The sequence below is a fragment of the Gossypium raimondii genome, chromosome 4 (genome assembly GCF_025698545.1).
Source record: "Gossypium raimondii isolate GPD5lz chromosome 4, ASM2569854v1, whole genome shotgun sequence".
NCBI classification, from domain to species: domain Eukaryota; kingdom Viridiplantae; phylum Streptophyta; class Magnoliopsida; order Malvales; family Malvaceae; genus Gossypium; species Gossypium raimondii.
Genome location: NC_068568.1, coordinates 3923653 through 3947985, shown reverse-complemented (window position 1 = coordinate 3947985; position 24333 = coordinate 3923653). Strand labels below are relative to the sequence as shown.

The 24333-nt window shown below is 35.3% G+C and overlaps 3 protein-coding genes and 1 pseudogene across 3 annotated transcripts; 3 read left to right on the top strand and 1 right to left on the bottom strand.

Annotated features, from left to right (window-relative positions):
- Window positions 1-11178: 11178 nt before the first annotated feature.
- On the top strand, window positions 11179-11799 carry LOC128040628 (photosystem I P700 chlorophyll a apoprotein A1-like; annotated as a pseudogene).
- Window positions 11800-12503: 704 nt separating this feature from the next.
- Window positions 12504-13657, bottom strand: LOC105779305 (peroxidase N1). Its single transcript, XM_012603061.2, has 3 exons — window positions 13256-13657; window positions 13013-13178; window positions 12504-12925 (listed from the first exon to the last, which is right to left on the bottom strand). Exons 1-3 carry the CDS (start codon window positions 13655-13657, stop codon window positions 12504-12506), a joined length of 990 nt encoding a protein of 329 aa, XP_012458515.1.
- Window positions 13658-17678: 4021 nt separating this feature from the next.
- Window positions 17679-19716, top strand: LOC105779682 (dihydroneopterin aldolase 2). Its single transcript, XM_012603559.2, has 3 exons — window positions 17679-17816; window positions 19020-19218; window positions 19310-19716. Exons 1-3 carry the CDS (start codon window positions 17798-17800, stop codon window positions 19512-19514), a joined length of 423 nt encoding a protein of 140 aa, XP_012459013.1. The 5' UTR covers window positions 17679-17797; the 3' UTR covers window positions 19515-19716.
- A 1240-nt stretch (window positions 19717-20956) lies between these two features.
- On the top strand, window positions 20957-23099 carry LOC105779681 (uncharacterized). Its single transcript, XM_012603558.2, has 4 exons — window positions 20957-21223; window positions 21514-21640; window positions 22246-22417; window positions 22598-23099. Exons 1-4 carry the CDS (start codon window positions 20999-21001, stop codon window positions 22815-22817), a joined length of 744 nt encoding a protein of 247 aa, XP_012459012.1. The 5' UTR covers window positions 20957-20998; the 3' UTR covers window positions 22818-23099.
- Window positions 23100-24333: the final 1234 nt, after the last annotated feature.

Sequence of the window (24333 nt, the reverse complement as noted above, 5' to 3'; positions counted from 1 at the left end):
ATGATCAGAACCAGCTTTATTCTTATCCATTATTATGACCTTTTTGCAAATATGTTGTATGGACTAATAAAACTTTCACAAAGGAAGTTTTGCATATTACTCTGAAAAGTTTCTAAATAATAAAGGAGCCTGAAGCAGGACTATTGTTTAGAACGCACCAAATTTAAAGGTTGGAAATTTGGGAAGGAATAGTCTAAATTTAGACTTTCTCTTTGGATTTTTGTTGTCAAATACGTTGATTGACAAAACGCCATGTTGGTGACAAAGCTGACACAAACAAGCAAGCAATGACCATCAGGCAATAGGAAGAGGTTACCTTAGAAAAGAGAGCCTTCATTTGCACATGAATACGACACCTTGAGAATGGTGTAAGAAACCAGAACGATTTAGATCCTGTATCCTTGATTTCTGATAAGATAGGATTGAGATGAAAGCCGCATATTTTTACCATTGGATTGCAGTGGGATAATGATGGCACAAATTGTGTGCCCAAATGGATTAAACTTTGAGGTTTACAGTGGGGACAACTTGGCTAAATGTTTTATCAGAAAAGCCAGTCAAGCAAAAAGGGTGCTGTAACACGTCAGTCACAAAGCTTTAATAAACTTCGAGTAATGACAACCTAAGCGAGATCATTCTCAGAAATATAAAATTCTGCATTCATGCAAACACCATTCACACATGTCTAGTTAGGAGCATTTGATTCATTTTTGATCGTGCCATCCTAATCATTAGGCATAATTAGGTTCATTATACAGGCCATGTTCCCTAGAGAACAGACCGGTGAATATTAGAGATCTTATCTCCCTGAGATTACAGTGGAGCAGATCGTATCAAGTCTTATCTCCCTGAGATTACAGAGGAGCAGATCGGAGCCACAAACCTTATCTCCCTGAAGTTACAGTGGGCAGGTTGAATATACAAGTCTTATCTCCCTGAGGTTACAGTGGAGTAGACCGAAGAATTTTAGATCTTATCTCCCTGAGGTTACAGTGGAGCAGATTGAAGCCAGAAATCTTATCTTCCTAAGTTTACAGCGGAGCAGATCGAAGACACTATCCTATCTCCCTGAAGTTACAGTGGAGCGGATTAAAATAAAGGATCTTATCTCTCTGAATTTATAGTAGAGTAGATCGCATCAGGTCTTATCTCCCTGATATTACAATGGAGCAGACCGAAGGATTTCAGATCTTATCTCCCTGAGGTTACAGTGGAACAGATTGAAGCCAGAGATCTTATCTCCCTGAGATTACAGCGGAGCAGATCGAAGACACTATCCTATCCCCCTGATCGAAAGCATTAGTCCTATCTCCCTTAGCAGCAGTGGAGTAGGTTGAAGATTGTAGATCTTCTCTCCCTAAGCAGAGTGGAGTAGATCGCATCAAGTCTTATCTCCCTAAGTAGTAGCGGAGCAGACAAAAGAAACCAATCCTATCTCCTTGAGCAGCAGTGGAGTAGGTTGAAGATTGTAGATCTTATCTTTCTAAGCAATAGTAGAACAAATCGCATCCAGTCTTATCTCCCTGGAGTTACAGTGGAGCAGACTAAGACCACAAACATTGTCCCCCTGAAGTTGCTGCAAAGAAGATCGAAGTTACAAGTCAGATCCTTCTGAAGAGCAGTGGAATAGATCAAAGCAACAAGACCCAGTGGAGGGGAAGGAGGCTACCTGAAGAAGAAAGGTGCCAAGAAATCAAGATTTGGCAAGATCGGGCAAAATGGGTCTTTCTTAGTCTTTGCTCTGTTCTCATTACACGACAACGAGCAAAGAGGGGCAGCTGTACGGCCCATTTTCTGTCCGGGCCCAAATCAAACCCAAACAAACCCAAAAATTACAAAGGGCCCAAGACCCAAGTTACAAGCCCAAAGCCCGACGGCCCAATAGGCCCCAAAGGATGAAGCAGCACCAGGGAACCCTAGGGTTCCCTCTCCTTTGCGCCGCTCCTCCTCAGGCGCAACGCCCATGCCTCGTCCCGAGGCCTGCCCAGCCTCCATTGGCACCAAAATAGCAATCCTCTCCGTTGACCCCCGACACCTGCAAAAAAGACCAAAAGAAGCAGCACAGAAACGGCAAAGAGAAGACAGAAACAAAAGCAAAACATGGAAAAAATAGCAAGCAGTAACATGGACTAACAGTGTAATCGTGGCTATAAAAGCCACTAAAATAACCTTGTAGAAAGGAGATAAAAAAAAAAGCAGATCAAAAAAGAAAAATTGAAAAGGTTGACTCCAAATTTCTTTCTCTGTTCTTAATTTTTTTTATATATTCTTCTATTTTCATTTTTACTACTCTTTGAAACTAAAAAAAAAACAAAACGAAAAAGAAAGAAAATAGACACTTCTCGGTCTCGAAAGCCGTCATGGGAGACCATCTTGATGTTGGAATCGGATCGAGAAGGAGACGAAAGGTCTCTCCTTGTTTCGCTTGTTTGGTGCGGAGGATCGGGCCTTAAGGTGGAGGTCGAGAACGGGTTAAAAGCCCTCCTTTTCTCGCTCCGACCACCGCTCGTGAAGGAGCTTTGGCCTTTGGAACCGCCGCTCGTCGGCGTGGGCCATGTTTGGCTGCTGGGAACCTTGAAAGGGAGAGGATAGGTTCAGTTTTTTTTCTTTTTTTTCTTTAAAACACTGATAAAATGAAGTTATAAAATTTTTTTTTGTTTTAAATGGGGATAAGTGAAACGACGCCATTTGGTGGGGGGAATCTGCGCATGCTTTGCCTTAATGGGTAATTTATGCATTTAGTCCCTCCATCTTGCGTGGAAGCGCAATCCAACTTCTTATTTCTTTTCGATTTGGGCATAAACTTTATTTCGCTCCAATCGTGTCCTTTGACCATATATAGTCCTCTGTACTGAACATTGCACTCTAGGATGGGGTATATTGCCCAATTAGTCCTTTTTCTTTGTCGAGCGCCATTTTAATCCCTAAGTGACCTGTTTATGATTTTTGCAATTAAAACCCCCAGATTCGATTTGGTTTCAGTATCGTCCCTAGTCCATTTATTTTATTTTATTTTATTATCATTTTAAAATAGGGTTTCCTTTATTATTATTTGTTTTGAGTTTCCTATTTATTGTTTATTATAAATTGTTTTTGCATACTATTTATTTAATTCTTTTAATATATTATATATTTTAAATCATTATATGTATAAACTCTTTTAGATTCCTATATATATATACATTTTATAATCTATATGTATACACGCATATATATATATCTAGTAACTTATTTAATAGATACATACATACTCATATATTTTTATTTATATACATATCTATACATATATATCTATATACATTTTTTCTTCCTGTTTTTCTCACGAATATGTACATACATACTTATATATATATATAAATTACGTATTAAAATATGTATACCTTCATATATATATATATATATTATATGTACTTATATATTTTCATATTTTATAATTTTTATCTATTTTCTTTATTTTTTATTTATTTAATTATTTATATGTCCATTTATTTAATGCTTTAGTTTTTTTACTTGTTATTGTATATTCATGAGTGATTTGTTTTTATTTATTATTCATTTTGTGCTCATATTATTTTTTTAGTCGCGTTATTTTATTTATTATTCCATCATGCATATAAATACCATATTTCAAAAAAGGGAGAATATTTCAAATTGAGGCAATATTTAGCATTTGGAAATTCGAGAAAACATGCCCTAAGGTCTTTGGTGTCGATTTTTCTCGTTCAACCAAATGGCTTAATATCCTTCATAAAATTTCAAAATAAGGCAATATTTTGCGTTTGGAAATTCGAGAAACGCGCCCTAAGGTGTTGGGTTTCGATTTCTCGTTTAACCAAATTGCCAAGTTTCCTCTTGAATTTTAATCCATGCCATTCGAGTTTTTTTTTAAGGATCGTATTTTAAATTTCTTTAAAGTTTTCAATCTTCGACACTAAGACATTAAGTAATCAACTAGGTACCAATTTTGGGCGTATCGAGGGTGCTAATCCTTCCTCGTGCGTAATCGACTCCCAAACCCGTTTTTCTGAGTTTCGTGGACCAAACTTGTTGTTTTAATAAAATCAAACCTTTTATTAAAAACAACCACTTTTCGAGGTGATCCAATCACACCTTATAAAAAAGGATTGGTGGCGACTCCCGTTTTCGTTTTCATTTTCAAAAACCCAAGTCGACCCCGTTTTCCATCCAAAAAAATGGTGTCAACAATCTATAATTAAACTTTCACTTCTATTGCAATTTAATCCTTTTTGCTAATTACTCATAATTAAGCTAAATTCACCTATCTAAAACCTAATTAAACACACAACTAGTCTAGTAAGTATTTCTAATAATTATTTTCGAACTCAATTTACTAGGACGGAGGCCCGATATTATACTTTTCCGATGCCCGTGAATTTTGGGTCATTACAATTTTGGTTTAATGATACGGTGAGTTTCGGGTTGGACAAAACGGGAGCGTTTAGTAAGTTGTTAGCTAAAAACGGTTATTTACTTTCATTATATTACGTGTAACAGAAAAGGGGAATGCATGAATATTTTTGAAGATTGAATTTCAGCTACTTTGTTCTCTAGCTCTTTCTCCTCTTATTCTCTCCTCTTCGATTCTATTCTATTTCTTCTCAAAACAAAACGTTCTACAACAAGGGTATCAGAGCTTGACCGATCCTCATGGCCGGCGAGGGAGTCACCACGAGATTGCAAAAGGAGCTGGGTCAGATCCAAGGTGAACTTTTGTATATACAGTTAGAGTTTTCTCACTTGGATGCACGAATCAATAGTAGATTGAAGGGTTTACAGGAAGACATTAAATCGGAGGTACGTACTGAACTTCGTTCTGAGCTCCATTCTCTGTTTGAGTAGTATTTTGGTCAAGGACCTCCAGTGGCAGTGGGAGGTGCAGGTAGTAGTAAAGGAAAAGGTATTTTGGGATCTCCACCTGGATTCCCGACTCAGGAGCATGTGGTCATATCTCCAATGGCGGAGCTAGGTAATTCTAACACCTTTTCACGAGCAATGTTAACAGAGACGGATCGATCCACTTTTAGAATGTCCTGTCCGTTATTCGACGGTGACAACTTTCGCGGATGGTGGTCTAAACTTGAGCAATATTTTGAATCCGAAGGGATCGAGGATCATGCTAAGGTTCGACTGGTGATGCTTCATCTGGAAGGTAAAGCTCTTGATTGGCATCACTTCTTTGCTAGAAGACATGGGGGTTTGCATCATTTGTCGTGGGAAATCTATGCAAGGGAGTTGAGGGAGTGATTTGGATCGAATTCTTTTCTTGATCCTATGGCTGAGTTGGTAACTCTCAAGCAGATCGATACTATTGACCAGTACCATGATGGGTTTTTAAGCTTATTGAACCAGTTGAACTTACCTGAAACGTATGCCTTGAGTATATTCCTGAGTAATCTCAAGCCTGAGATAGGCCAATATCTCCAGTTATTTAAGCCTCAGTCATTAGTGGAGGCTTTCAACTTGGCTAGGCAAGTGGTAAACATTGTGTTTTGCACAGCTAAACGGGAAATATCTACTATAGGATCCAGTGTGGGAAGACCCTTACTCCCTGGGGTTAAACACTTCAGAGGAAATGGCAACCTTAGTTCAACAAATGAGTCAACCAATGGTAAATTCAGCCCTAAAATTCCTTCCAAATCACTATCGCAAGCTGAATTGGAGGACAGGAGGAAAAAAATGTCTTTGTTTCTAGTGTGGCCTTAAGTATACACCAGGTCACAAGTGTTCCAAATCCCAGGTGTATCAGTTAGTGGAGGAACCTTTAGAGGACAGTTCTGCTGAAGCTAAGAGCCCTTCTTAGGAAGACTTTCAGGACTGTTCTGAACAATTAGAAGTTACAGAGTTTGGGTCGAGAAGTTCTACTCCAGTGTTATCACTGCATGCTTTACATGGCTCACAAGGTCATAACACCATGAGATTTTCAGCAGTCATTGACCAAGTGGAGATAGTAGCCTTAGTTGACTCGGGCAGTACACACAATTTCATTGATTTTAAGGTGGCTAAACGTTTGAAGCTGACTATCGAACCTGTCCCTAGTTTGAAAGTAATGGTGGCAAATGGTGTCAGACTAACTACTCAGGGTCTATGTTAGGCGGTACAGTGGGAAGTTCAGGGATATAAGTTCATTACTGATTTTTTAGTACTTTCGGTCAAAGGGTTTGACTTAGTACTGGGAATTCAATGGTTATTGTCCCTAGGACCAATTATATAGGATTTTGCTAAATTAACCATGCAGTTCCAGTGTGGGAACCAGAAATGCAATCTACGGGGTATTGTACCTGGGGCGATACAGCTTGTTTCGAGTAGCCGGTTCTCCAAATGTATGAGCTTGGCAGGTAATGGTCCTTGTCTGGTGTTGTTGACTTCTGGTGATTAAGCTATCCTTACGTTGCAATTAGTTCCATCATTATCCGAAATACAAAAACTTCTGGGAGATTTTGAGGATGTGTTTCAGGTACCTACACAGCTTCCCCCACCTCGGCTACAGGACCACAAGATACCTTTGGTGGATAAATCTCAGGTGGTCAAAATTTAGCCTTATAGATATCCCGCAATGCAAAAAGCAGAAATTGGTAGACTCGTTCAGGAGATGTTGCAGGCTGGAATTATTAGAGATAGCAATAGTCATTTTGCCTCTCCGGTAGTCATGATGAAGAAGAAGGACGGAAGTTGGAGACTTTGTATAGATTACAGACAACTGAACCAGCTAACAGTTAAAGATAGATTTCCAATTCCCATCATTGAAGAGTTGTTAGATGAACTGGGACAGGCAATTTTTTTTTCAAAGCTGGATTTGCGTTCTGGTTATCACCAGATTCGAATGAATGGGCAGGATATTTTCAAAACAGCATTCCGAACTAATGAAAGCCACTATGAATTTTTGGTCATGCCATTTGGCCTGACCAATGCACCATCGAGCTTTCAATCCTTGATGAATTCTATTTTTCGATCCATGCTGAGGAAGTCGGTGCTGGTATTTTTTGACGATATTCTCGTATATTCGCAAGGGTAGACTGATCACTTGAGCCATCTACGTGAGGTTCTGCAAGTACTTCGCGACAATCAGCTTTTTGTCAAGAAGTCTAAGTGCAACTTTGGAGCCACACATGTGGAGTATTTAGGCCATATCATCTGTCAAGGGACTGTTAGCATGGATCAAGCCAAAATAACGAGTGTGCTAGATTGGCCCCCTCCACGATCGGTCAAAGAATTGTGGGGATTTTTCGGACTATTCGGGTATTACAGGAGGTTTATACAAGGTTATGGGTTAACCGCTAAACCTCTCACTGCATTATTGCGTCAAGGAGTATTATGGCAGTAGACTGAACATGAACAACAATCCTTTGACCAACTCAAGTCAGCGGTTTGTCAAGCTCCAGTCCTGACTTTGCCGAATTTTCAGGAGCAGTTCTGTGTTGAAACAGATGCCAGTGGGCAAGGGGTTAGGGTCGTTCTTCAACAGCATGGCAAGCTAATCGCTTTCTTTAGCAAAGCCTTGGAGATCAAATACCAGGCTCTGTCCATTTACGATAAGGAGATGATGGCAGTGCTATTAGCAGTAAAAAAATGGCACTCTTACCTTGTAGGCAGGCCCTTTGTCATCAAAACCGACCATCAGAGTTTGAAGTTCCTTTCTAAGCAACAAGCTATTACGCCGTATCAACAGAAGTGGGTCGCTAAAATGCTGGGGTATGATTACTCGATTGTGTATCGTAAAGGGACCCAAAATGCAGTAACCGATGCGCTATCAAGGAAACCTGCAGCAGTAGATCACAAATTGTTCCAATGCGACGGTCATCAGGAGTCAAGCTGGTCTACAATCTAGGAACGCATTTTAAAGTTGTACGAGACTGATCAGAAACTTTCTCGACTTTGTGATCAAGTACGTGTTCAACCACAGTCACACCTTAAATATTCGTGGCATGGCACCTTTTTGCGTATGAAGAATAAGGTGGTGGTGGGCAAAGATGCAGCACTACGCAGACAGATTTTTGACATTTTCCATACCACTCTTTTGGGTGGTCACTCTGGCGTACATGCAACTCGCAAGCGAATATCGGCCATATTGTATTGGAAGGGACTTTCCAAGGACATTCATATTTGGGTTCGTGAATGTGTGACTTGCCAAAGGTGTAAGGCAGATAATGCGGCATATCCTGGCCTTTTGTAACCATTACCCATTCCTGAACGAGTTTGGTCAGACATCAGTATGGATTTCATCAAAGGTTTGCCACTTTCCCACGGGAAATCAACCATCCTTGTACTGGTTGACTGATTGACTAAATATGGTCATTTTCTGGCATTATCTCATCTATTCACAGCTCTTACAGTAGAGCAGGAGTACTTTACCCACATATACAAGCTTCATGGGATTCCGGAGTCTATTGTCTCGGATAGGGACAAAATATTTTTGAGTCAATTTTGGCAAGAGTTGTTCAAACAAATGGGGACCAGGTTGAAGCGATCTACGGCCTATCATCCTCAAACAGATGGGCAGATTGAGGTGGTAAACAAATGTTTGGAAGGATATTTGCGCTGCATGGTTGGGGAAAAACCCTCAACTTGGTTATCGTGGTTACCTCTAGCTGAGTAGTGGTATAACACGACATTTCATTCCGCAATTCAAACGACCCCTTATGAGGCACTTTATGGACAACCTCCACCCATTCATCTACCTTATGTGGTTGGTGCATCCCCAGTAGCTTCAGTTGATCGTACTTTACAACACTGGGAGATTATGCGCAAGGTGCTCAAGTTCCATCTTTCTCGGGCTCAAGAAAGAATGAAACAAATGACTGACAAAAGACGTTCTGAGAGGGAATTCAAGGTGAGTGACTTAGTATACCTGAAACTGCAGCCATATCGTCAACATTCCTTGCGCAAATTCAAGAACCAAAAACTGTCACCTCGCTATTGTGGTCCTTTCCCTGTGGAAGCTCGAATAGGCCAAGTGGATTACAAGTTGACGTTACCTTCATCAGCTCGAATTCATCATACCTTCTATGTTTCACAATTGACAAAACATATTGGCTCCGCTGTGAGCACCCCCACTTTGCCACCAGTAGCCTCGGATGGTGCTCTTCTTAAGTCACCAGTTCGAGTGCTGGAACGGAGGATGGTCAGACAAGGGAATCATGCTGCAGTGGAGGTCTTGGTTGAATGGACAGACACTTTCCCTGAGGATGCTTCATGGGAGAAGTTGTCGGAGCTACAACGTCGGTATCCTACATTTGATCCTTGAGGACAAGGATATTTTCCACGCCGGGCAATTGTTATGGTTTATATTTCTATTTAAATGGTTGAAAATAATTAGTTAAGAGCTGCGTCTTTATTATTTTGGTTTAATGATACGGTGAGTTTCGGGTTGGATAAAACAAGAGCGTTTAGCAAGTTGTTAGCTAAAAACGGTTATTTCCTTTCATTATATTACGTGTAACAGAAAAGGGGAAGGCATGAATATTTTTGAAGATTGAATTTCAGCTACTTTGTTCTCCAGCTATTCCTCCTCTTATTCTCTCATCTTCGATTCTATTCTATTTCTTCTCAAAACAAAACGTTCTACAACATCGGCCCCCTAGATTGCGCAGCTGCTTCACGCCGTCGTCGCCTCCGCTGCTCGATTTTCCTCCGCCCTCGGTGATCTTGGAAAAGGGCCGAAATTCTTGCTTTTTTTTGTTTTTTTGCTGTTGTTTTTTGCTTTTTTTTTTGTTCTCCCCTCCTTTCTTTTTTCGGGATTAAAGTCCCTTTTATGTTGTTTTTTTGCAGGGAGAAGGTGGCTAGGGCAGACGGAAGCCATGCCCTAGGCCGGCCGTAGGAAAATCTGGGTGTAGGTGCGCAAATCGCGCCAATTGGCCAGAAGGACTAGATTGCAAACACAGTAAAAATTCTGGGGCCGAAGTGTAATTCTAGAAATTTTAGGTGTCAAATGAAAATTTTGGAAGTTTAGGGGTCAATCTATAATTTTAAGAAAGTTTAGAGTTTAAAAATGAAATTTTGAAAAGTTGAGGGGTCAAAATGTAATTTTAGAAAAGTTTAGAGGTTAAAATGTAATTTTAAAAAAATAAAATTTGATCCGAAAAAATTCAGTGATTACACCCATTGACGAGTAAAAAAACATATTTTATATCTAAGTCGATTTGACAGTTAGTGTAGGAGATCGGAAAAAAAAGTTGCTTGGATTTTAGCTCTCAAATTTGTGACATCTACAATTGTTTTATAAAAAAAAATCGAACTGTAGAAGAGAAAGAGAATGAGAACTTTCAAATATTAGTGCAGGTGGTACAAATAGAAAAGGTCGTACAATAGCGATCTTGTCAACTCAATGATTTAAATGAAAACTTTCAAATAATTCAATAATCATTTTGTAATATTTTGAAATTAAGTGACCAAAATATAAATTTACATAAGAAGAATCTGTTCTTAGTAATATAAAATTAAATTGATTTTATACACATAATTTTATATAATTAATATTTTAATACACAAAATTCAAATTAATCGGATATCTCTGTAATTTATATAAATAAAATAAGAAACAAGACAACATATTAATATATATATATATATATATATAAAAATCTGTTTAGATAATAAGGAACAATATAAATCTTTTAAAAATTATAATAAAATAATTTAATTTGACTCGATAAAACCTTTGACAAATACATGATATCCATGTTAAGCTGTGATTGCCATGCAAAATCGAAGGTGATTGGGTTGTTTCCAGTCGGTATTCTTTACTTATTTTCACAATTATAGACTGATGTGATGTTTAATCAATAGAAAAGTTTATTAAAATTAAAACCCTAAATTTATGCTATAAAAAGTTATAAATTACAGTGAGTTTTAAATTTTGTAAGTAAAATTTGAGGGTGAAAGTGTCGAGATAATATTATAAAATTTTGAGGGTAAAGTTAAAAATTTTGTATTAAAAATGTTTAAATTAAATTATTAATTTTTAAAAAAGGGTTAAAATTAGTCGATTGAGTCTTAGTTTGATTTGGCATGAGTATTATTGTCAATGCGAGAGGACGTGAGTTCGAGTCTATTGAAACACATTATCCTTCTATTTATGGATAATTCTAGGCATTGTATAAAAAGAAAAGATATGATCAAAACCTCTAATGAGATTGTTAAAAAAAAAACTAAAATTGCCATTTCTCAAGAACAATAGCTAAGGGACCTGATACTACCACTTGGATCTGGAACCTACATGTCAATGCTCACGATTTCGATAGCCATACCAATTATTTGGAGGAGATCTCTCGCAAAATATTTAGTGTCCATTTCGGCCAACTCTCCATCATCTTTCTTCGGCTGAGCGGCATGTATTTCCACGATGCTCGTTTTTCCAATTATGAAGCATGGCTCAGCGGTCCTACTCACATTGGACCTAGCGCCCATGTGGTTTGGCCAATAGTGGGCCAAGAAATCTTGAATGGCGACATGCATGGGGGTTTTCGAGGAATACAAATAACCTTTGTTTTTTTTCAGATTTGGTGAGCATCTGGAATAACTAGTGAATTACAACTCTATTGTACCGCAATCGGTGCATTGGTCTTTGTGGCTTTAATGCTTTTTTCCTGTTGGTTCCATTATCACAAAGCGGCCCCAAAATTGGCTTAGTTTCAAGATGTAGAATCTATGTTGAATCACCATTTAGCAGGGCTACTGGGGCTTGGGTCCCTTTCTTGGGCGGGGCATCAAGTACATGTATCTTTACCGATAAACCAATTTATAGTTAACCTAATTTATTTTAATTATGTGGCGCATATTTAGATGTTATTATAATTTATCAAGTGATAATAACTAAGGTTAAATTCTATACTATTAGTCTCTATGCTTACGAAAGCTATAGATTTAATCTTTGTACTTTAATTTAGTTATTTTTAGTCCCTATGCTTTTGAATTTGAAAATTTTGGTATTCATTAAGTGATAACTATTAAATTTATTAAATTAAATTTTGTTATTTCTAAAATTTGATGCGACAAACATATTATTATATGTATGATGCTTTGTCACTTATTATTTCCACATATTACTAACGGAAAATTAATTTAATGGATTAATTATTGTCATTTGCGTCAAAATAAAATTTTCAAAATTCAAAAGTATTAAGATTTAGAATGATCCATTTGGAGAATAAGAGCTAAATATATAACTGTACGTATAGTACAATATTAGTAATTAAAGTTGACCAAATGAAATTAATTGCTACTGTTTGAATTAAGACTAAAAATTTAAAATTGGAAAAGCATAGAGACTAAAATTTATCAAATTAGTTAATTAGATAAAAAAATAAAAAGAGAAGGGTACCTTTTGTTCCATTTATTATACAATTCAGTGACAACTTAAACAGATCAGTCAATTTTGTATATATATAATACCTTATATCTAAATAAGATTATTTTTAATCTTGAAAATGGTGTAATTTTTATCAGCTAAGCTGGTAAAAACATACATACATGCATACATAAGTGGTTCAGTACTCGTTAACTTTAGAACAAACTTTGCGGATTTCTCCCATAGTTCCAGTCTTCACTTCAATGTTGCTCATCTTCACCATGGATTTCCCAAACTCAACGTTGAAGCTTAATCCAAGCGACCCTCTAACCTCCCAGAAACGTTGCACAAATTTCTTGGTCAAATCGTCAGTCCATAATCTTTGATCGGATTCAAGTATTCCCTTGCCCTCCCTCAAGTTTGCAAAGAAAGAAGTGTCGAATCTGTCAGCGCTGCCAGTGTCGAGTGCGATCTGCCTTGACCCGTCACGGTTCTGAGGGCAAAGTGCTTGAAGGTGGGAAACGAATGCGGGATTTATCGAAGGATCGGCTCCTGTTGAAGTGAAGTTGTAAAGCCTGTAGCTGAAGACTTCGCAGGCAGCGGTACCGATTGTGTGCGCTCCTAATAACAGATTAAATATTAGTAACCAAAATTGAGTATCTACGGTAGCGTTGGGTAAATCGAGCCAGATTGTAATAAAATGTTTACCAACAAGGGTGACAAGATCTCGAGTGTTGAGACCCTTTGCTGCAAATTTTTGCTTTAGCACATCTATGGTATCCTGGAAGCCTGGCATATTGCCATCAGTATCAGATGCATTTGAAACTGTTCCATCTCTACGCCCTGTAGGAACTGCCCAACTAGTTCCCTTAGTCTGTAAAAATGACACGAATTCAAAACGACGACATTCTCACCGACTAGCCAAAAGAATCGTAAAATATATATAATTACCAGAACTACGGAATCACGAGCAGTAAGGGCTAGAATATCGGCGCACGAAACAACTCCGGGGCATTCACATTCGAGTTGAAACTTGGCATCATCGATGACTTTGTATCCTTTCAAGAACTGGCTTGCCGGTGCGGTTTTCTCAGCATTAGGCCCATCGATAAGGATGGAAGCATCGCATCCTCGTACGAAGCAGTCATGGAAGTGCATACGGAGCAATCCCGGAGCTATAGTCGGATCCAACTTGAAATGAGATTCGACGGTCGACTTTATGATGGACTCAGCTCGAGGACATGTGCTCGAGTAGAACCCGACTCGAGTGCTATGGCCTCTCACCGAGCTGGCAGCTATGGCTAGCAATAGGGTAACTAAGAAGACTGTTTGATTGAAACAATTGTCCTCCATTGTTGTAAATTAAGCAAAGAAATAGAAGAATTAAGGGACAGTGTTCTAATCAAGGCTTGCGAATTGTGACTGTGGATTGGCAATTGTGAATGCAGTATTTATAGGCATAAGAAAAAGGCAAAACCATATACACATACATATATATATATCAACTTGCATGCATCATGCATGCTCTTTGTTTGATGCACGCTCCGTGTTTAATGCATGCTCCTTGTTTCTTACAATTAGAACAAAGTCATCGTCAACCAAATACTGTGCTACTAATTTTATTCATTAGTAAAGGCCTTGCTTTATAATATCTATACAACTATATATGAATGGAATATTAGATTTATAGTTATTTGGTATTAATTCACGGGTTATCGAAAATGAAGAAAAGGTTTTCAAGGAGCTTGTGCGAATTGAAGATGATAGGTTTAATATGAATCTTGGAGGATGTCCAGGACAGCTTTCTTTAGCGATTTGTCTTGGACTTTCATTGCTTAGGGTTAATGCCAAGGCGTTTACTAATCTTTGTACTTAACCCTCGAACTCGAACTCGAGTTTAAGGTTAATAATACATATTAAAAGTAATTATGTAATTTAATAATATAAAAATATGAAAAGCTCGATAAGGCTCGCAAGTCATTTGATTCAAGTTTTACTAAGTTCGAATTCGGCTTGGATGATAGTTTTAGTTACTTGAGCTCGAACTTGGCTCGATAATTACCGAACTGAGTTTAAATTTTTTTGAGTCGTTTGTGAGCACCAATATCTCATTTACATCCCTAATCCTCATGTCCTATCAATTTAAACTAGTTATGAGGGACATTCAAATGTCGAAATTGAGACTAGAAAACAAATTCTAAGTTAAGAAGGATTAATATATGATAGCATTGATATATAATTCTATGTCATATAAAAAATATATGTAATTTTATACATTATTATTAGTGAATTATCATTACAATAACTAGATGGGAAGAAGAGGGATAAAAAGTTTGAATTTGTGTTACCTAAATATTAGACAAAAATTTTAACCACCGCTTTAACTAAGTTTCGACTATGATGTCACTTTATTAAAAATAAAATTAATTGAATTTAATTTTATAATGCCACATCATTAGAAATAAAGTCAACTGAATTTAGTTTCTAATTGCTATTTGTAACAGATTTCGAGGAGATATAGATATTAATTCTCAAAATATCCATTATCCGAGTCCGTTTACTTTTGTAAATAACAAAAATTGATTTCGATAATTAGATAATGTGCTTAATTGACATAGTTTTACGATTTATTTTAATTAATTTAGATATGAGTTTTGTTAATACAATAACTGACGAAGGTGTGAGAAAACAAGTTGAAGTGTAGGTTGCATGGAGCATTTGACAAAGATATTTGTTTAAAAGAGGATTAGAATTAAAGTAGATTTATCAGTGGGAGTAAGAAAAATTTTCTTAAATTTCTTTATTTTATACTTTGTTTAGCATTAAAATAAAGGGAGGCGTGACTCATGAGACTCCCATAATTTGAGGTTTAGGTTATTATTATTATTATTAAGGATAAATATCTAAACTACAGATAATTTCGATCTAACTTGTAATGTCATTCATGAACTTGATATTGTGCGATTATATAAATAGAATTTTGATTTTATTCAATTTTCACAAATCACTAATAATATTATTAAATTAGCATCGTTTTACGTTGATATATTGTATACACAAACAATTATATTAATCCAATATAAAAATAAATGTATGTATTCATTTTCTTTAAATGTGTACAATTGAATTAAAGTCAAAGTTTCATATATACATATGAACCACAGTTTAATTTTCAGGTATATGATTACACCATATCAAAATTTATATATTAAATTACATATTAGACTAAAGTTCATGTATAATTTTGATATTTATCCTTTGTTATTATTAGTAACGCTTGATGGCCATTACTATTGTTTAGTTTTTCTATTTTATTTTGATTCAAACTTTTCAGTTATTTTGTTTCCTTCTTGTTTAAATTATGAGTAGTTAAGTCGGTAATTTATTTGGTATTTGAATTGTGAGGTTTTGAAATTGTATTTCTTCTCTCCACTTTGATATTCATTACTTTTTTTTTGTTTAAGAGATAGACTCAGTCGTATTACAATTTTATTTTAGCATCAAATCAAAAAGACGGGCCTTTAATTCAATGTTGGACAGCATACAATTGGTGAATCAATATGATCAGTAATTGTTGTATTCGGTCTACCAAAGAATAAATTGATGTGACCAATTAAGGAAGTCGTTGGATCCGTCAAGGGAGTTAATGATCAAGTTTAAACAACCCGCGCTGTTGTGGCCATTGATTTAAGCTATGTCTTTCTGGTTTGCAAGGCTGCCAAGGAAATAAATTGTGGAAGCTAATTTCAAGGTTATTTTCTTGTTAAGAGTTAATTGCTGGGTTGTTCACTTGTTAAGGGTTAATTGACGGTTTATTCCCACAATTAATTAACATATGAAAGGCTTGGTGGTTTGAGGTTGTTCCTCAATCATTATAACTGACTTATCAATTGGAAGAGAAAATCTATTGTTCAAAACTGGTGGCAAAATTGCGCCTGAAATTGGAGTTTCTGTCTTATTGATTTGTTCAGTTTTAATTTTGTTATACTTCTTTTTGTTGTGTTTTATTTTTATTTAATTTTCATTATTTATTTTATATTCAGATTTAATCCATGTTTCTCAAAGTATCAGTATTGTATCAATCAAGTCTTTTTGTCAAATTAGGTTTTGAATAATAATTTGAATATAATGTAAAACCATATTTAAAACACATGGATAAAATTGTAAATATGTATGCACCCTATCACATGATCAACTTGAATCTGACATGCTAAATAAATAGGAAGCAGTGTGATCAATTAAATTTAGGAGAGTTATTTCTTTTTTAACATGTAAAATCCAAGTGTCTATGTTGTAGGTACACACATGTTTACAATTTGATCCACATATTTTCAATATGTTTTACGTCAAATCTAAGCTGACATGTAGCACCTAAGCTAATGGCTTCATTAATGGAAAGATCAGATTGAGGATACATAATGAAGAAAGTGAAGAGGGAAAGACAATCTTACAATCTTTCTTTGAACAAGAGGAACGAAAGAAAATGATTGTAACTAAAGCCAAGAGCGAAACAAGAAATTGTTTTAGGGGCAGAAATGCATAAAACCTTTGGGGGTTAAAATGCTTGATAGTTAGACTAACGGAAGGAACTAATTGACATAATATTAATACTTTGAGAATTTAATTAAAATATTTTAAAATTTAAATTATAGCTTGAATAATAATTAAGAGACTTTTCCTATTAAAATGTATAATTTAAAAAAATCTCATTCACAACGTTTGGGTTTTTGGGTGACAAAAATGAAAGTGATCAAAATAAAAGTGTAAACATAATATGGCCTCTGTAGTTAACCGTCTTTAGAGATTAAACAATTGGGCGACCAAAATGAAAGTGTCTTAAAAATTAAGTGATGAAATTACAAATATTTCATTTTAAGTAATCAAAATGAAACCACTTTAAAAATTGAGCGGCCAACTAGAAAATTTACCCATAAATTTAAGCCCCTCTTTTTTTACATCCAAATCTTTTCTTCTTTTTTTTTTCTTTGAAAAAAACTAATACCATAAAGAGTTAACCTATGTTGACAATGTCAACTAGACTTTCACTATCAAGAATCTCAATTAACTCCAAAGGAGCTCTTGTCGAAATTTGTACCCCTTCCAAATCAGTCGGAATCATCTTAGAAATTCGATCAACAGCATGATTAGCTTCTCTAAGAATGTGTCGTAGCATCCAATATCTTTATCTTGAAGTTATTTCCAAAGCATAAATTTAATTAATTCATTTATTAGTCAACAAATAAAAATATTACTGATAAAATGGATTAACCTTATAAAACAACAACGATTAATTATTATTTATTTTAGTTAATTGTTAATTTGGGCTGATTTTTTATTGGACTATATATTTGGGCCATAAAAATCTAAACAAACTGAAATGGAGAATTGGCCCATTTTCTTGTAACCTGATCATATATTTTCCTATCAACTTCTCCATTATTTTCAATCTCCCATTTCTCTGCAATTTCACGTTTGGGAAACAGCCGCACTGCAATGGCTGCACCCAGTTGCGGTAAGAGCTTTTTATTTATTTCTTTATCTCTGATCTACTGTTGCTTTTTTTCGTTTTATACTACGTACGGAGTGTTTGCTTGTAAATCAGTATTGGGTCTTTAGAAATTTAGCTTTATTATGTAGTAGTAAACAGATGGGGTTTAGTCTTTTTACTCAGATTCTGAGAAATTTTGTTTAATATGGTATATTAATCTTTTGGGTACATTGATACAAGGTTAAAATATGGTATAGGTTCTGTACTTTTCATAGATTCGAAAATTAGTCCTTATACTTTCTTTTCAGATTTCAAAATTTAGGTCCAATTGATAACACTGTTATTTTGTTTGGTTAATGGTTGAACTTGAATTTTGAAATCTGAAAAGTAGAAGGATTAAATTCTAAATTTACAAAGAGTACAGAGACCTTTGGTATATTATAACCTTGATACAAATTTCTATTGATGATGAGTATGTCTGTGTTTACATATTGAGGTTTATTTTGTTGGTTGTTTTACATGAAATTGCACTTCTGAAAATAATAGCAAAAACAACCCAAAACAAGTAACCATGTCATTTTACTGAAAGTTATTTCACTAGAAAAGTTTTGTTCAAATCTGCTCGTGTTTCGTACATTGTGTGTTAAAGAACAACTGGTATTCAATTTTGTTTATGTTCAAACCCCTGTTGTTTAGTAGAATAACTCATGTTTGGAACAACTCGTGTTTAGAACACTCTTTGTCAAGACTATCTCCTTCACGTTATGTGTCATTCACGTAACTTTCACCACACCGAAAAATCTTCTATAGAAGACATTTATTGGCTCTTCCTCTCTTCGTCAAAGAATCTTCTACATGGTACACGATGATGCATGATCAACTCCTAGTATAGGAGTACTTTTGCTGGTTTATAATAGCGTAGTTCTATTTCCTTGTGTGGATCATGCCTATATATTCGACTTTTAAAAGTTTTTCTATGTGTTTGGACCTTTTTAGACGGTCATATCTCTATACTTATATCCATATATTTGTTAGACAATACTTCAACAATATAAAAAGCTCAAACAATTTTCTTTAAGCGCATTTGGGGCAAAAACAATGAAATTCAATGCCCCAATGGGTGACTAATTTATGAACCAATATGATTATTTCTTTTTGATGTTTTTGTTGCTTGTTATCTTTTTAGCCCCTGAAGCATAATAGCTAATAGAAAATGATATGTAACAGAGACAACTGGAAATGGGATACCAACAGGAGATAAACTCATATTGAGGGGCTTGAAATTTCATGGTTTCCATGGGGTAAAGTCTGAAGAAAAAAAACTGGGTCAGAAGTTCTTGGTTGATGTAGATGCCTGGATGGATCTTCGGAATGCCGGTAAATCCGACCTTTTATCTGATACCATTAGCTACACTGATATTTACCGGTGAGTAATCGAAGATGTTTAAAAACATTGCATGAATCTTTTAGCTTATGTTTTGATTTGATAATTTGATTTTTGGCTACTTACATAATAGTATAGTGAAGGAAGTTGTGGAAGGGCAATCTCGTGATCTTTTGGAATCAGTGGCTCAAATTGTTGCATCAAAAATCTTTACAAATCACTCTCAAATATCGGCTGTTAGAGTGAAAGTTGGTAAGCCTCATGTTGCTGTTCACGGTTCTCTTGACTACCTTGGCGTTGAGATTATAAGATATAGAAGCATTGATGCTTCTAATTGACCATCATGTACGTATATATAGACACACATGCATGTATGTATGCTTGCACATATGTATGCATGAATGAGTGTATGTACGAATGTATCATCTTCATCAATGCCTGGTATGGTCTGGCCCGGCTCTAGGGTTTTTCGTCACTACATCTTGACAACTGGTGTATTTGTATATTTCTTTTATATTATAAAGTTTGATATGCTAATAATTTTGTGTTGTGGATTTTTGGCACATTCTTGTCATTTTTTTCACGTCTTAATGGAACATGTTTGCCATCTCTATCAATCACTCGCTAATATACTTGATTATGACTTGGATTGGGTTCAGGTCGACTTAAAATTTTAAGTCCATTATCTACGATTTAAAAATGGGTCTAAATTTTTACCTAAGCTTGGTCTAGATTAAAAATGATAAATCTGAACCTGACTCAATTTGCTTGTATTAATAATTTTAGATTATCTTTTATATAAAAATAAATTTTAAAATATAATAAATCAAATATACTAAAAACATTAAAATAAGTATTTTTGAACAAATTGAAAATACTTAAATAACACTAAGATAGTTGTAACTTAATTTATTATATAACAAAACTCATACAATATTCAAATAATAATAATAATAAAATAATAGTAATATAATGAGTGGTAGTAAAACAGCAGCACATTGGTAGCAAAACAATTCATTTGGGCTGGGTCGGGTTAGGCTCAAGCCAAAAAATTCTACATGAGGCTCAGCTCGTTTAAAAAATAGGTTTTATTTTTTGTTTAAACCCATTTTTCGAACTTAAATTTTTGTTCAAACTCTCCCACATTTCAAGTGAACCTTTAAACTTTGACGAATGACCCGACCCATTATGAGTTGTACTCACTACCTTCCCACGAAAAAGATCTCAAGTGAACCTAAGGGTTAAGGGTCAAGGATATACTTTGCCAAATGTGTTGTAAAGGAACCCAATTAGATTAAGTGGCGAAAGAAATGGGCCACGAGTTTAAAGTTCTTGGATGCAGTTTTTTATACAATGTTATAAGAATTTGGTGATTGAATCGATTAAATTATTTATTTTTAATTTAATTTAATAATAATTAAGCAAAAATTTATAAAAATTATAAAAAAATCAAAACTAGTAGAATCAAGTTCCTCAAAAGAAAAAGAAAATGTATAAGAAATAATTGTGCAATTTAACCTAAACTTTTTTATCTAAAATGCTGATATAACATCTCACATCAGCTTGTTGTTATGTTGTTAAAATGTAATATTAGTAATCATATTGTAACTTTTAAAACATTAGTGATCATATTGTAAATTTTTAAAATTTGGTATTCAAAATATAATTTAAACCATATATAAGTGATTAAATTTGTAATTTACCCATTTTTAAAGCAGCAATTTTGAATATGATTTGGGAGAAAAAGGGTAATAAATATAAAAGGCAAAAAGCATTGCCGGTGCAAAAGAAATCCTTATACTATTGAACTAGAAAGAGGGCAATGAGCCTCTCTCTCCTTCAAGGCTATTCTTCAGCCGAAGATGAAGAAACGGCTGAGCCCGACCATATTCATTATGACGACTCTTCCGACGACGACGACTACGGCGGCGGCGGTGGTATTAAAAACCATTCCGCCGCTCCCAAGCGATATGACTCCTCCGTCTTTGATTTCCCCGATTCCTCCCGTAAATCCGATCTTCCTTCTGCATTCGACGCTTTTTCGCAGGTATAAAACTTATTTTTTGGGCCCGTAATCTCTTGGCAAATAAAACCTTTGCTAGTAATGTGTAGGAAAATTCTGAATTTTGAAGAAAAAGTAAGATCGAGATTTTTGTGAAATAAAATTAAAAGCTTTTTTTGTTGTAGTATTTCTTTCTCACCAACTGAAATTAGGTTTAAAATGCTCTTCTTCTTTTTTCCCCTTTTCTATGTTACTGAAGTGGTCAAATTGATGGTGATGGAATTAGGGTTTTTCTAATTTTGTTAGTGTACTTGTTCTCTTGTTGGTTTCTGGAGGTTTCAGGGCCACCAGAGTTTTTAAACCATGCGGTTGAGGAACCGATTTCAGCAGGTGATGCTGCCCAACAGCAAGGAAGGCGCAGTGACCGGAAGGATTTCAAAGATAAGAAGGATAGGCCTTCTGGTATTTTTCAATCTATTCCCCTTTTCAAAGTTTATTTGCAAATCTCTACTTAAGATATGGGCTCAAATGGTTTACAATTATTGTGTTTATTTTGTCAACTGAGGGTTTTTTGAACTTTAATTGATTATGATATGTATTTTAATTAAAAATGGTGAAAAAGGCTGTTTGTAACAAGTTAGAACCTTGAGAGTAGAAGAGCAAAGTTTCCTATTAGATCTTTCTCCTTTGGTGCCTGTGGTTAGCTTCAGGATTTTGATTAATTGAAATGTTCGATTAAAGTTGATGCTACATTTTGACAGTTCTGGCGTGGAACAAGGTCGATGGATTAATTTGTTGGGTTTTCCAATGCTCAATTCTGTTCGTTAGCCTCTACTGTAGATATTACTTTTCGTTCTTGTAACTTTAAGTGATACTTCTTTAAGCAATTTGAAGTTTAAACCATACTCTTCTCTAGGCTATAGTGTTGAAGGCACTTTGCATCTGGTTGTTCATTGGTCTTCAAAATATTAAATTAAGATTCTGTTGCCGTCGTTATGTTTATTGGTATTAAGGGTTAATCAACCTATCTCTAACCTAATTATCATTTCCGTTGCCATTGTTTAAAGGTGCTGTGGTAGAAGCAAAAGCTCAGCTTGTTGGAATCCATGAGCGAGTAAGAAGTGATATCGAGGGTAGCAAGCCTCCTGCTTCAGGAGTTCCAAGCACCAAACAGGATGGAGCAAAGAGGGTCACATCTGCAACAAATCCAAATGCAGAAGATGCTGCAGAGCTCTTGAGGTACATTGTAATTGTTTTCAGCATAAATCCAGACTGGTCTTTTACTGTTGTTTTCTTTCTTGTACCCCGCATTGAGCAGTAGTTTATTTAGGCTTGAGTCTAACATTAGATGCACTGGTAAAGAGTTCTTTCTATATAAATTTTGTCGGCATTTCATCTTAGCCTATCGTTGTTATATAGGATGTGCCTACAATGCGGAATACCAAAGACGTACTCCAGTGCTAGAGGAATGGTCTGTCCGGTGTGTGGAGATCGTCCTCTTGCAGATGCCGATAAAGACTCCAAGAAGAAGGGGTCAACTATCAAAGACAAAGAGAAAAGTAAGAGAATGAAGGGTCAGTCATCTCATGCAACCTGGAAGAGTGAAACAGAGATGCAGCTCAGGCAACAATTTGACTAGTTGGATTTTCCGGAAAATGTTGGTGTTTTAGAGTTTACTGGATTATGCAACCGATATAGTTCATGAACACCATCAGTTGTTTGGGAACATTGAATTCGTTGATGAATTGTGTTGTAGGTATATTGAGCTTTGTACCGAAATGTGATGTACCATAGCTAACTTGTTTTTGTTTAAATTATGTACTGTGTTTTACTTGTTTTTCGCAGTTGAGCTGAGATCTAACAATGTTTCGACCAGGGCTTTGGTTCTTTCTATAGTGGTTTTGGTCGGGTTGTTGCTTAATGTTTTGGTCAGCTTTTTCTTGGTGGGTTTTTTTATATGTTTTGAACAACTTTGTGCCTTGCGAGTCGAAGTGGAGTACAGGCGCTTAATTTATATAATTTTTAACAATCTCCAAATATGTTTTGATATTTTTCTTTTATACAATACTTAGAATTACTTATAGCTTTACTGACATTAATGTTCGTGCTAATAGAATTAAGACTCAATTGACTATAGAGTTTAATACTAAATCTAAGATTATGTATAATAGAGTTAATACTTAACTGGCTACAAAGCTTTTCTAATATACGAAATCAAATTTTAAGGATTTTTATTTTTAAATGGCTTAGCTATATTAAGGTAGGATTGTGTATTTAAGTGGTGGCAACAATTATATTCAAGTTTTGCCCTATGATTATGGGGTTATTTTATCCTTTTTTTGTTTCAAAATTTTTTTAATCCCAAAAGCAATGTAAAATACTTGGTAAAGTGCTTTCAAGATGTCGGAAATTTATGCATTATCGAAATACTTTTATATTAGTTTTATTTTATAATTTTAAAAATATTCAATGTATCATTAATTTTATAAATAATTTATATTAATCATTCAAGAGGTATATAAATTTTTATTTCATGTAAAATTTTATTAAATTATTTAGATATGATATAAACTGTTTAATAGAATATCTGAAATAAATATTTTAACTTTCCACCTTCAATTTAAGTGGTGAAAGACGTACACTAATCCGATCAATCTTATCCTCTATTCTTATTTACCTATTTTCTTGCTTTTTAAGGCACCAAAGTGCATCATCGATAAAATCGATCATATACTGCAATGCTTCTGATAGGGACATAGCTTGGATCAATGGAAATTGCATGTGTGTAATTGGGACACGTCTCATATGGAGGCCTTGGTTTCAGAAATACAGAGATCCTGAATAATGCACCTCTTAGCCAATGTTCACAGAGCCTACAAGTTTAGCCCAAGGACTACTGCCGACACCACCACTTTTACAATGTGGAGAAGTAATCAGCCTTCAGTGGAGCAACACCAGCCTTTAATGGGGGATATTCAAATGCTTCAAAGAGAAGTAGGCATCCACTGCATCAACAATCGGGATTGGCTATAGAACAGGGTCAACTCAATGGCAGCTAAAAATAGGATCTATTCATTGGCACCAAATAAAAAAATAAAAAAAACATTTTTACCACAATTCTTTTACAGCAATTCTAGATACCTAAAATTAACCAA